A 14361-nucleotide genomic window follows, 5' to 3' on the forward strand; every position below is an offset into this window, starting at 1 on the left:
ATACTTGAGGAGTCTGGCATCTTCACTTATGCTCTAGAAACATATTACTGAGGTTTTACCTACAGAGTAAGCTGACAACTGGTAGAGGAAACCCTCCCCTTCCCCCAACATTAACATCTCCATTTAATGGTTAAGATTAATTTTTGGAAAACAAAATACTGCTCTGATATAATCCAAGCATACAGCCAGGCCTGGCATAAGAGGTGGCTGTGTGCCGGGGGTCGGAGCGGGACCCCCTGTGAGGAAGAGGTACTCTCACCCCAGAAGGGGGTGTGCTAAAGCAGGGCACGACTGACGTGCGACAGTGAAGAGGGATTTCCTAGGAGACTGAACGAGCGCGTGAAAAAGGATGCTCGGTCATAATATCGACTAAAGAGTAACCGTAAGGAACATGTTATGCAAGAAAATAATAAAAGATGGTCCAGCGTAATGGATTCTAAAGTTTGAGGTAAGTGTAACAGATCGCCCACGGTGCAGGTCTTGTGACTCTCCCCCAACCTCTTTGGGTTGACACCAGCCAGGGAAACAGCACTGTCCTCTGGCAACCCATCCTCACTGTGGCTGAGGAAGGTCAGCTTTGGCGTCGATGGTCTGAGCTTCAGAGGGAGTTCTTGGGTTTTTCTGTAGGGTATCCTTTGTGGGAAAGCTATTACATCAAATCATCAGTAACATATTAACGGGCCCCTGCTTAAATATGTGGAAAAGTTTCCCTTTCCTCTTACTGTGATGTTTTCTTGGCCTGTTGAACTGTTGAAATCACAGAGTTGGAAAGAGTTTTAGAAGTTATTTACTACTCACTGTCACATAAATAACAACACAGTTTACAGCCACTACTTACTGAGCTCTTACTGTGTACCATGTGCTGTGCTAATGATGAAAAAGAAATAGATACAGACGATGATGTGAAAAAACAAATCCCTGCCATTCATAATGATGCTTGGTGTATAGTTTAATGAAACACAAGTTGAATTTCACCCAGGTGATCTTTTAGAAAACATTTAAATCGTTGGAATTCTGTATATAACTTTGGCAACTTGCTTTCTGGTTTTGAAATCCATATTGATTATAAATATAAAAAAATTACTTTTCTTTTCATTGATATCATAAAAAAATTGATTCAGGTATATTTTGAATCATCTGGATGACCTACTGAAAAAAAAAAACACAAAACTTTGTCCTGGGAATCGTGAGTGTAAACAAAACTAGAGAGAAGCAAACACCCACGGGCCCATCATCCAGCTCCAACGATTATTGGATTCTGCCCATCTTGTCTACTTTCCCAAGAAAATATAGCAAATCCCAAATATTCTCTCATTTCTCTCATAAGTTCTTCAGTGTGTAGTGTAACCCTCCAAGCACTGAACACAGTCAGTTCATTTCATTGCCTGGATTTGCTTTTGTATTTACAATTTCAAGTGACAGGCAATGCCAGTTTCTTGTTCTTGGTTAATGAGCAAATGAGAGAGACGGGATTAATTTGTGTGTAAATGATGCGTTTGCCAAGTGATAGTGGAGGAAGGTTTCACAGTGGTCCAAATAGAAGTGGCCACAAAAAGAGTCCTCTCCAGGTCCACCGCAGGTCCTACAGCGACTGACGGAGAGCCTCAGTGCCTCCAGGGAGGCTGCAGAGGTGGGAGTGCTCTGGTTTAGCCAAACAATGGGATCGGTGATCATCATCAGATTAGCGGTGTGTGAATTTTTTGGGACTTGTGGGTTCACTTGTTCTTTATTTGAGTCTATAATTTGTTGTTACGGTTTCAGAGTGAAATACACAGTCCTGGGCAGTGGGAGGGGCAGGGGGAGGGTGTCCTGTGGGACTCCTTTCTCTGTCCACCACTGTCGATGTTTTCTGCGATGTGCTGATAGCCTCTGGCTGCCCCTCAGCCGGACAGTTACAGGGCTACACATTCCCAGGTTTGGAGAAGTGTGCCATCCGGGAAAGCTTGGGGGTCAGAGTCAGACGGACCGACCTGCTTACTTAATTTTATGGGTTTTCTGATCTACTAGATGTGATAGTAATCTGTACTTCTCGGATCACTGTATTAAGTAAGATTATTTATGTACATGCCCAGCACAGCTTCTGACTCATGGTAGCTGTCTCAGAAGTAGTACAGTAATGTCCATCTTTCGTATTTGCTTTTCGACTTCCCTTCAGTTGTTTTTCTTTTTGCCATGTGTTCTAGAACCAGATCACCTTGTTTGTTTTTTTCTGCGTGGCCTCCTGATTGTCTTTGCCTCTTAAAATGTGGCCCCCAGAGTTAAACATAATGTGATCTGAGAGTGGTGACTAGTTTTGAGTACTGTTGTTTGGGCCACCTTCCCTCCCCTCTCCATTCCTTAAAGAACAAACAAACAAACAATTAGAATAATAGATTGGTTTTCATATGATTAATTTGCAAGGGAACTTTTTCTTAAATGTGTAGGAGAAAAGTCATAGCGGAACTTCTTCATGGTGTAATCGGGACTCCTGCACAGAAATGATAATCACGTTAGTCTTGGTGCATCTCTAGGTGTTTATTGCTCTTTTGAATTATACTCATTATGTTCTAGAACGTTTTGGCTTCTTTAGAATGACTTATAGCAACTAAATGGATAAACCACTCTGGCTCTCTTTTGTCACGAATGAAATAATGTGAAACTTTTGAGTTGATTCATTCATGAACATTCATATAAAAAGGTACCTTCTTCATCTAGGAACTGAAGAAAGGAGAGTTTTTCTTTTTTAGACACCTGAATTGAAAAAGGACCTTAATTTTATCTACATTTAAAAAAATCTCACAGCTAAAATGAGGCTCTTAGGTAAAACTGCTAAAATACCTGGTTAATAAGTCACACTTTCCAGTGAGCAGTGTCTTGAAGGAAGAGCATGGCACGGAGCCCTTCTGTAGCGGCTGTACTTGTTCATTAGATGCTCAGAAATAGAGCTGGCTTTGGTAATGTTTGCAAGTCACTGCTTTCTTAATAATGCGTGGCTTTTAACTTGATAAAGACAGATGGGTGCAAAGGATGTGCACTCCCAGCCCAGTTGGTGTGCTGCTTGCTTTACTTGTAAGTCACTGGTGGGAACAGTTGGATGGCGGAGGCAGGTGACTGGTTAATCCTTCCGTAAACGGTGTAAGCTCAGGGCACCTTTTGCTTGTGTCTCTCTCCAGCTTGTTCCTCTTGTTAAGCCTGGAGTTATTCAGGATTCCTTCTAAGCCCCGTCAAGTGGAGGGGCTTTGTAGTTTTATGTACACACTGTGTAGGGCTATGTGAGGAGAAAGGCTGCCGGAGAATTTAGCTTGGTAGGGGAAGACCGATGCTTAAAGCGCAGGCACCAAACAGCGGCTCATACAACAGCAGAACCTACTGCTTGACAGCCTGCTGTCTTTGGTGCACAGCAGCAGAACGTGAGAGTCTGGAGCACAAGGTCCCAGCCGGGCAGCAGACATCCGACGTCCTCCTGCTCAGGCAGGTCCGGCCCCAGGGAGCTCTGGAGCCCAGAAGTTTCTACTGAATGGACTCTTGCAGGATGGCAAGCTCCTTTAGAACCCGAGGGAGTTCAGAATGCTTCATTTCAGTGACCTGGGGGATTTTAGGAAACATTTCTGGGAGTGCCCAGCTACCTCTAAGGATTTGTGAAGGAGACCCGAGACGCTCCCTGGATCGTGGCCCAGGACCTACTTGAGACCGGAGGAGTGACAGCACGAGGGGTGTTGAGCCAAGTGGTAACTGTTTTTCAGTTCACGTTCATACAGAAGTTAATCAGATCACTCCTCGCAGCTTTCCACACTGGGGTGATAAGCCGGTGTGTTGGATCAGTCTGTTTTCTCCCTGGGGCTTTTAGGGCTGTGTTCCTAGGACTGTGAACCGGCATCTACTCGGATTCTGTCCCCACGGGCTTTTTTGGAATGTTTTTGGGAGTATGCCTCTTACACTGATGCAGTTGTCATAGGAACTTGGAGTGTCCGTTACTCTACTGGTATGAATCAAAAGATAAGGAAAGGAATGGCGTGTGAGGGAGTGGGGAGGGCAGGGAGGCGGGGGAAGGGAGAAGGTAGGGGAGTCAGCTCATGCGAGAGAGTGTGCAATGGGTTTTAATTTCGACTTAAATTTAGGTGAGACTATGGATTTTTTTTTTTCCTGTCTATAATGGTCTCACTTTATTTTTAGACATTTTTTATTAAAAAATTTTTGAAGTGTAGTCAGTCGCTTTACAATATTGTGTTAGTTTCAGGTGTACAGCAAAATTATTCAGTTAGGTATATTTTTTTCAGATTACTTTCCATTGTTGATTATTACAAGATATTGAATGTAGTTCCTTGTGCTAGTAAATCTTTGTTGCTGATCTATTTTATGTATAGTAGTTTGTACCTGCTAATCCCAAACTCCTAATTTATCCCTCCCCCCAGCCCCCTTCCCTTTGGTAACCATAAATTTGTTTTCTATGTTTGTGAGTCTGTTTCTGTTCTGTATATAGATTCATTTGTATTATTTTTAGATTCCACATATAAGTGATATCATATAATGTTTGTCTTTATCTGACTTACTTCACTTAGTAAGATGATCTCTAGGTCCGTCAGTGTCGCTGCAAATGACAATATTCCTTCATTTTTATGGCTGAGTAATATTCCATTGTGTGTATGTACCACATCTTCTTAACCCAGTTTGTCTGTTGATGGTCACTCAGGTTGTTTCCGTGTCTTGGCTATTGTTAATTGTGCTGTTAGGAACATTGGGGGAGATGTATATTTTTTAATTAAAGTTTTCACTTTTCACTGGATATATGCCCAGGAGTGGGATTGCTGGGTCGTATGGTATTTCTACTTTTAGTTTTTAGAGGAACCTCCATACTGTTCTCCATAGAGGCTGCACCAGTTTACATTCACACCAACAGTGTACGAGGGTTCACTTTTCTCCACACCCTCTCAGGCATTTATTATTTGTAGACTTTTTGATAATGGCCATTCTGACTGGCGTGAGGTGATACCTCATTGTAGTTTTGATTTGCACTTCTCTAGTAATTAGTGATGTTGAACATCTTTTCATCTGCCTGTTGCCAGCTGTATGTCTTCTTTGGAGAGATGTGTATTTAGGTCTTCTGCCCTTTTTGTTTTGATTCGGTGGTTTGTTTTTTTGATACTGAGTGGTATGAGCTGTTTGTATATTTTGGATATTAACCCCCATCAGTCACATCATTTGCAATATTTTCTCCCATTCTGTAGGTTGTCTTTTCGGTTTCTTGATGGTTTTCTTTGCTGTGCAAAAGCTTTTAAGTTGGATTAGGTCCCATTTGTTTAGGGTTTTTTTTTTTTTTTTTATTGGAGTATAAGTTACTTTACAATGTTGTGTTAGTTTCTGCTGTACAGCAAAGTGAATCAACTATATGTATAATATACATATATCTCCTCCCTCCCAGATTTCCTTCCCATTTAGGTCATCACAGGGCACTGAGTTCCCTGTGCTATACAGTAGATCCTCACTAGTTATCTGTTTTATACACAGTAGTGTATATATGTCAATCCCAATCTCCCAGTTCATCCCACCACCGTTTTGCTTCTGTTTCTTTTGCCTTGGGAGATTGATCTAAGAAAATATTGCTACAATTTATGTTAGAGAATGTTTTGCCTCTGTTCTCTTCTCGGAGTTTTATGGTGTCACGTTTTACATTTAAGTCTTTAAACCATTTTGAGTTTATTTTTGTATGTAGTGTGAAGGGAGACTATGGATTTTTAACCCATGTTTATGAACACTCTGACTTCTGTTTTTTCTTTATTGCAGATGTGCTTTCTATATATTTCCCGTGTACTCAGAGGTTGAGATATAATAAAGTTAATAATTTTTATTTCTTCATCGAGGACATTCTTAAGAGAAACTGGCTCTTTTGTTTTAACAGCTAGAACGTGGAGAGGAAGAATACGTGACTCCTAGTCCTGCCTTGACTTGTGCTAAGAGCCAGCAGTGTCCACTGTGGCCTGTGCGCCACCAGCAGAAAAAGATAGACAAGTCTCAGTATTACTAGATTTTACCCCACAGACCCCGCCAGAAGGGTGCCAGGGATCCCCGGGGCGGGTGGATCACACCTGAGAACTTCTGAGGTAGCTCAGGGGCCTGGGACAAGTTCAGGGGAATAAACTGGGACATTCAAAAACTCCTGCTATCACCAGCACGCCGGTGGAGGTGGTGTCAGCTCCTGTGACCCCGGAGTCCGCGTGACTGCTGTTCACTGCTCTGCGCGTGCTGCTGGGATTCTGTCCCTGCTGTTTAGTGGCCCTAACAGTTACTAGACAGCATGTGTGATCAGTTAACGCACAAAAGACCAGAGAAATGGGCAGGACGGTCATTGCTCTTCTCCTAAAGAGAAGGGAAGGTGCAAAACCGTGGACACAAAAGAAAAAGTTTGAAGGTTTTTGAGGTTGAACCCTGTGCGTGAATAGTCAGTCTGCTCTGTTAAGGTACCAGGGAGGGTGAGGACCACGGGTGAGACCTACGCTCTTTCTGTAATGATCTCTCGTCCGCCAGCTCCCTGGGCACAAGGGCCGGCCAGCCAGGCGGTGGGTGGAGGGAGGTGCCCCGCAGGCAGCAGGAGGACGGAAGCAGAATCGGCCTTGCCCAGCAGGACTCAGACCAGAAAAAGTGGTGTGAATTGCGTGGTTTCAGCCTGTCCTTTCTTTCTCTGCAGTGAAGAAGTCTGCAAGCGAGGATTCACGGTGATCGTGGACATGCGTGGGTCCAAGTGGGACTCTATCAAGCCTCTGCTGAAGATATTGCAGGAGTCCTTCCCCTGCTGCATTCACGTTGCACTGATAATCAAGCCAGACAACTTTTGGCAGAAACAGAGGACTAATTTTGGCAGTTCTAAATTTGAATTTGAGGTAACTTCCCTGTGTAGCCAGACCAACTAAACCAGTAGGTGTGGTTTATTAACAGCTTTAACGTCATCATTTTAGGCTGGTTATAGATTTTTAAAAACCACATATTCAACAAGAACTGCATATCTGACGTACATATGACATGCAAAATTAGTTATTGTGTAAAATAACACAATTAGGCTTGTTTCTCGCCTTATCCCAGTGGGTGTTTTGCCCATGGAGGGTTTAGGTTCCAGGCCTCTTGTTTCTGGGTAATGGGGCTACTGGGGTGTAAAGCGTGTGTCCTAGAAAGAGAAGCCTGTTTCCTTTTACTTCACGGGATAAAATAGCTTTACTGTTCAGTGCAAGTGGCTTTAGGTGGCTTCAGAGTCATCATCGTTACCTCAGCCTTGGAAATAAGGGAATGTTAGGGAGAAATGCCCAACTTCACATTTCCTGAGGAAAATGTGTGGGAGAGACGGACTTTTCATTGTGTCCTGGAGAGGACGGTGTGCCATGTATTTCACACATCAGGTCTCTTGTTTATGAAAAGGGAGAGGTTCCTTGAAAACCTATGTGGGGCTCTGGATTCAATTAGCACACAAGGTCGTTGTCTTTCAGATAGTGTGTAAAACAGACCTCAACCAGCTGACTTACTCTCCTTTCCCCTGGAAACTGCTCTCCTTAAGCTACCAGGGTTCTGACAAGGCTTTGATGCAATTGGGTTCATCAGATGGTTATGGGGAGAAAGTATTCTGGCCAGCTGGAAACTTGATTCATGCCATATTCTGTAATAAAATCTAAGTATTTTCTAACAATGAATTATAATAATTTTTAGTTGAATAGATCGCTTCTTCTAGCCACTTTGCCCAAACATTAGGTTTCAGTGAATGTATTCACGTATTTCAAGGTTAACAACAATAATAGTATTAAACATACCACACAATATTAATTCTTAAACTTTATGTTACATGTTACACTTTTCAGTGTCTTTTCATGGGTACATTACTTGCATTTTAAAGTTTCTCAATCCATGGTACTGATTTGCAACCTGAAATCTGAACTTAGTTTTAATTTGAATTTGAAACTACACCCAAGAGGTTTAGATGAAAGGTGAAACCAGTAAGCCTTTATCTTCACACACAAGAAGAAGTGATTTTGGAGGACAGTTTGTTGGATATTATATTAGTTATTCACTTGACGCAGAATGTAGAGTGTGTTGTATTTAATGATACACGTTTTAAGCAGAAATAACGATATGGTGGTATAATGTATGCAGGTTTTTGCGTGTCTAATTGTGATCTTTCCCTCTGGGCCTTTAAAAGTTTTTCCTGCACTGGCTTTTCTATTGAACTTGTCTGTACATTATCACGTGCTTCTGTCTGTGAAGCGATTGTCTCCATGGACATTATTAAAGTCTGGGCAGACGAGACAGGGATGAACCTGCAGTCACACTTCAGGCAAAAGTGCTGGAGTAGGAGCTGCCCCTCTTTCCCACTCTGCTGCCTTTTGCCATTTCTTATGCCAAACAGCACAGAGATACAGTTGTAGGTTTCTCTAAGGCTGGAGGTGACAGAGATGGGGCTAAACGAGCCTTTCTCTGTTTTATCTTTTGGTTCTAGGCCACACATCTTTTTCCTTTTCCTTTGTCTTCATATTTAACTCCCCCCGCCTCACCCCCAGTTATGTTTTCCTTGAGGCATAATACTAATATTAACTCTGCGTCATCTTCTGATAGGATGAGATGAAGATTTCGTGCTCAGGTTGTAATTGGCTAAAACTTTGTTAGATTGGAATGTAGTCGATGATGTTATTGAGTACAATACTTGCACTGCTCAGAATCGCTGCCGATTATTGCAGTGAATGAAGCGTTCCCTCTCTCCAACTTTGAGAGAAGAGCTTCTGCCAGCTTTCTTGCTAACCCTTGTGTATTTTCTACATTTAAAAAAAGCCATTCATATTCTAATGTGCCTAAGATAGTGGGTTAATTTCCGCATTCTTGGAAAGAAATCTAATATCTTTAGCTGTCCTGAAATTCATATGATTCTATAATTTTGGGTATTGCAACTGACATATATGTGTTGCTCTAATGGATTTGTCGTTCACTGACTGTACTAATGCCTCTTTCATTTACATTTGTTTTTATGGGGCCAGAACAAGGTATGTTACGTTTTCTATAAATGGATTACTTGCTTTAAGTTTGAAAATCTGTGATTAAGCATTGCAAACTGCATTATGATAAGACGGTATAAGATTGGTTCATCTTCTCATACATGATTTTCTTTCCCCTTAAGACAAATATGGTCTCTTTAGAAGGCCTTACCAAAGTAGTTGACCCTTCTCAGCTAACGCCCGAATTTGACGGCTGCCTGGAATACAACCACGAAGAATGGATTGAAATCCGAGTTGCTTTTGAAGACTACATTAGCAATGCCACCCACATGCTGTCTCGGCTGGAGGAACTTCAGGACATCCTAGCTAAGAAGGAGTTGCCTCAGGATTTGGAGGGGGCTCGGAATATGATCGAGGAACATTCCCAGCTGAAGAAGAAGGTGATTAAGGCCCCCATAGAGGACTTGGATTTAGAGGGACAGAAGCTGCTGCAGACGATTCAGAGCAGTGACAGCTTTCCCAAGAAGAACTCGGGGTCAGGCAACGCAGACCTGCAGAGCCTCTTGCCCAAGGTGTCCGCCATGCTGGACAGGCTGCATTCGACGCGGCAGCACCTGCATCAGATGTGGCACGTGAGGAAGCTGAAGCTGGACCAGTGCTTTCAGCTGAGGCTGTTTGAACAGGATGCTGAGAAGGTAAAAGGCGGGGGAGGGATGCTAAAATGCGCCACGGAGGGAGGCTTCCTGGATGCTTGGGTCTCAGCAGCCGAGGCTGGTTTGGTCAGGAGAAAGGGCAGAGTGAAAGGGCTGGGGAAGGGTAAGCTACTCGCATGGCGTGGGGGGGAGACCAGCAGTGTCGGTTCAGAGATCAGCCCTCAGTCTGCTTTCCGGTGCTACTCACCGTGCAATGCAGAGCTCTTCTAGAAACTTAGAGTTGCTTATTACTAATAGTTTGGTTTAGAATGCCTATAAGATAGACGAGAATATTTTCAATTAAAAGAGTGTAAACTTAGTACGATATATTATTGAAAGCAGTAGTTGTCCATGTGAGTATTTTTCTAATAACTGCTCTTCCACTCATAAAAGCCAGTGCGAAAACACCCTTCAGATCTACTGTTGAGTATGTTTTTACAATAAAAGGCGAGTAATGAATTAAAAATAATAGCTTCTGGGAAATAGAGGCAATAATTACTTATGGTTTCATGTTTCCTTATCGTGCTCCAGTCAAACCAACTGGCCAAAGTGAGCTCTTGTCTGTCTCAGCAATGTGAAAGCAGGACACTTATTTACAGGAATACGTTGCAAGCCGTGAACATGAGTGAATTGATCCCTCTTAATTTGAGCTCACTGAATTTTTTTTCATGGACAGGAAAATTTTTTGTAAAGTTAAAAAACGTTAAAAATCTTTGATATAAAAGGACCTTTTGAAAGGTGACAATCCACCACTGTTTTCCAGTAATATTATTTGGTAAGCTTTTAACCTCTCTTTATGTTTAAAGTACAGCTGACCCTTGAACAACATGGGAGTAGGCATGCTGACGCTTTGTGCCCTTGAAAATCCAGACTGCTCTCTCTGCCTCCAGGACAAAGGAATTGATAAATGACTCACCAAGGACAGCAAGCTGGAGCAGTTTGGATAGAATCAGGACTCCAACTCTAGTCCTTTGGATTCCATATGTCGTGATCTCTAGTTGAACACAACTTTTCCCCACACCTAGTTAATTTAAAGATGTGTAAAATGAAAATATAGGTACTCATTTGTTGAAAAGTATCTGCGTATGAGTAGACCTGTGCAGTTCAAACCCGTGTTGTTCAAGGTTCAACTGTAGTGCCTTGTCAAAGACACTAGAAAATCTTCCTTTCAATTACTAGACAAACAGGTGACTGTCCCTGGAAGTCTCATTCACATCACAGAAGCAGTGCTAATTGATAATCATTTCTTTTTCCTTAAATGTTTTCCTGGGAACAGTGAAATTAACATCCTTTTCCAGGTAGCATCTGTATTGAATCTTAAGAGAGACGCCACTGTTAAAGTTTTCCCCATTTCTTTTTATTTTTATGGTAAATTTTATTGTTTGCATTTGCACAGGGATTTTTTTTTTTTTTTTTAATTCTTGCACTAAAGGGCATAATCTTTTAGTCATTGGAATTGCTGTCAGTAATCTGTGGTCACAGCAAAGCCCATCCAGAAACCTGTAAGTTTGTAACTTCACCTAATGGGTCTTCTTTTTTTGCAGAGCAGTGTGCCTAATGATGTAGTTCAGTATAGCAGAGAGACTGGGTTGAGAGTCAGAAGATTAGAGCTTTAATTAGCCTGGGGGATTTGAATACCTCTCTTTACTTATCTGCTCCTTAGTCCCTCACCTGTCAAAGGAACGCACTAGATAAGCTTTCCTTGTAGCTCCTACAAGTTCAGAGCTGCTGACTGGTTAGAAGTCGAGAATCTTCTGGGCCCTGGCGCCTGAGAGGTTGTCAGAGGAAAGACGCCGCTCTTTCTTGGTTCGGTCCCGTGCTGGGAGCGCGCCAGTCATTGCTTTTTCTGGAGTGATTCCAGGTTGTCTTTCTTCATTCCGGTAGATGTTTGACTGGATCACGCACAACAAGGGCCTGTTTCTGAACAGCTACACTGAGATCGGGACCAGCCATCCTCATGCAATGGAGCTTCAGACACAGCACAACCACTTTGCCATGAACTGCATGGTAAGATCCTGTGGGAACAGAGGTATCCTGCCTGTGAAAGTATAAAACGGGAGGTATTTACACAGATCATTCCCAGCACAACCCTTTGCCATGAACTGCATGGTAAGATCCTGTGGGAACAGAGGTATCCTGCCTGTGAAAGTATAAAACGGGAGGTATTTACACAGATCATTCCCAGCACACTGCCGGGAGCCCATGCGGGGGCTTCTGACAGTTCAGCGGCAGCGGCTGACCTCCAGGTGCGGGAAGTTCTCTGTGGGAGCAGTGTTTACGTAGCTTGTTTTAAGTTTTAAGCAAACAAAAGCGAAAACAAGCAAACAGACAAACCAGTGAAACTCGAACCAATTACTTGGCCCGTTCCACGTGCATGGTTTTGAGGCTGGCTTCTGTGCTGTACCTCCTGGGAGCCCGCTGGGGCTCCGGAGAGCTTTTCAGAGGCCGAGTGAGTCTCCCGAACCAACGCACTGTCAGTTTGCTGGCTGCCTGCCCTTCACGATGAAGAAATAAGCCAGTCTGCTGCTCACCTCAAGGGAATCCTTCATTTCTCCTCAAACATGAGCGGTCCTCCCAAGATGAACGGAAGGCGTCGGGTCTGGACGTCAGCCGTGCCTGGAATCCTTTGGCTCCCTTTGATGCCCTGGGCCTGTTGTGATTAGACAGGGGTTGCTGTGAGACTACAGTGCAAACAAACACCCCAAAAGACCCCAACAATGAATTTTAAATAACAGTCTTATTACATTTTTGGAGTTAATATAACTACAGTAAAGCTATATGTTGTTCTGTAGGGTATATGGTTACTTCTCTAGAGAGTTATTCTAGAAATTTTCACCTTAGAGACAGAGTTGTGGTGTGGACTTTGAGCCAGAATTATGAGAATTCACCCTCTTAGCCTTGTAACGTGCATTAAAGAGCATTGAAACGATATGAAGGCGGGGTCTTGGTTTAAATTAGTTCAGTAAGATGCCGTTTAATTAAAGATCAGTCCACAAAGTGCTCCACTTTGGGTAGTTTCAAAGATAAGATTCAGCGATAAAATGTTTGTAATAGACACTATCCCAAAAGTTTGATACTGTTCTTAAGTTTGAGGTAAGAGAATTTTGGGGTTAAATGATTCAGCCTGGGGAGAGGTGAGGAGAACGCAAATGTGGGCCTTTGGGGAAGCGTCTTAGAAGAATTTCTTCCTAAAAAAATTCCTATCAATTTTTCAGAATAATCTGAAACTTCTACTATGGTGAAAGGCACATTCAGCCCACCATATCACATACTTTAAAAACTTGAAATGTTAAAATATATTTTGTAAAAACTAGAAATGACCAGAAAGGGTCCTCTCCCTCCCCCCAGCATTACTATGACACATTGAGGAATCAGCAGAAGAGGAAGCATGTGTGGAAGACAGGCGTGTGTGTTATGAACGTAGAGGTTTTTAATTCTGACTCTTGTTTACCGCATGACCTTGGGCAGTCTGTTTAATCTCTTTGAGCCTCGGTTTCCTAATCTCTAAAGTGGGGATAATCTTTGCCTAACAGGGTGTTATATTATTTTGCTTACTCTGTATGTGTAAGACACTAAGCAGAGTGCTGAACACAAAGTAAGTACTTGATAAATGGTAGTTATTATCAGTGATGTTATCATCTAATTAAAGATACTGTTAGTATTTTTAGTATATTATAGTAAGAAACTCTTTTAAAAGTATGGGTGATTTTTTTTAGGTTTAAGTATATTTTCTGTTTTTCTATGATATACTTTTATCACTTCTCTAAGTAAAAATTTTAATTCAAAAAGGATGTGGTAACCCTGTGCACGGCTTGGTGACAGCTATTGGGAGCGCGTTCCAAGCCTACCAGCCCCTGGTTCTCAACACCTCCCTGAGTCCTCAGTATCTGTCTAGGACGTTATTTATTTGTGCAGAACCCTGGGGCCTGTTAACCTTCAGCCCTTTCTTGTGCTATCTGCAGTGTTTTAAACATTTTTTGACAAAGAAAATGAAAGTACTAGATATCAGTAAGCAAAGCTGATAATCTTTTAAGAAAGCATTTTAAGGGGCAGCAACAGTCGAGCTCATTCTCCTGTCACAGGTACTTTTAGAGGCTATGACGATAAGAGTCTAGGTGGAGGTACTTCTAACGTAGGGAATTGTACGTTTGTACGTTGCCGTGCTTGTGTACGCACTCATTTGGGCTGTGTGCCACGTGGTTCCTTCCTCCTGCAGTAAGTGACAGAGGTATGGACGAGGCATAAAGCATAGAGCAGTCCTCTGTGTGCGGAGCACAGTGTGTTTGAGGGGATGAAAGTAATCCAGGGCCCTGAAACAGCATCAAGTGGGAAGGACCCCCCCTCCGTGGGCCCCACAGTGGAGCCATCCAGATGGGCAGCTCTTCTCCAGATGCTAACAGAGGGCATCTGCTGAAGCTCTTCCCAACAGACCTTTTGGGTGGATTGTCCTCTTTAAGGACACAGAGAAAGCAAAACCTAATGAATGTGGTCACCTGTCAGCAGAGAGGGAGAATGCATATGAGAAGGGCAGGCGCTGCTCTTGACCTAGAGGATGCTAGTTAGAGCGTTAATGCCACATGAGGCAGTGAGGCCAGTTCCCCATGGACTGTGGCCCTGACTGACTGTCACAGCCTCACAGAGTACCCCCTCCCTGCTGCTGCAGACACCCGGACGTGTGGTAGCTGATTTGAGCCTGCAGCCCAGAGACATACCTCCGAGACTGGCGT

The 14361-nt window shown here is 42.9% G+C and overlaps 1 protein-coding gene across 7 annotated transcripts in view; it reads left to right on the forward strand.

Annotated features, from left to right (window-relative positions):
• TRIO (trio Rho guanine nucleotide exchange factor) overlaps nucleotides 1–14361 on the forward strand; it is a 373499-nt gene that overhangs the window by 149497 nt on the left and 209641 nt on the right. For 6 of the 7 annotated variants that reach the window (XM_082381867.1, XM_082381868.1, XM_082381865.1 and 3 more), the window contains exons 4-6: nucleotides 6662–6854; nucleotides 9125–9637; nucleotides 11519–11641. In XM_082381867.1, coding sequence (XP_082237993.1) covers nucleotides 6662–6854; nucleotides 9125–9637; nucleotides 11519–11641 — 829 coding nt within the window. Of the gene's footprint in view, nucleotides 1–6661; nucleotides 6855–9124; nucleotides 9638–11518; nucleotides 11642–11728; nucleotides 11744–14361 lie in introns of those variants that run through there. The other variant, XM_082381870.1, reaches the window with a different exon arrangement.

The sequence above is a fragment of the Balaenoptera borealis genome, assembly GCF_965194805.1.
Source record: "Balaenoptera borealis genome assembly, chromosome: 2".
Taxonomy (NCBI): Eukaryota; Metazoa; Chordata; class Mammalia; order Artiodactyla; family Balaenopteridae; genus Balaenoptera; species Balaenoptera borealis.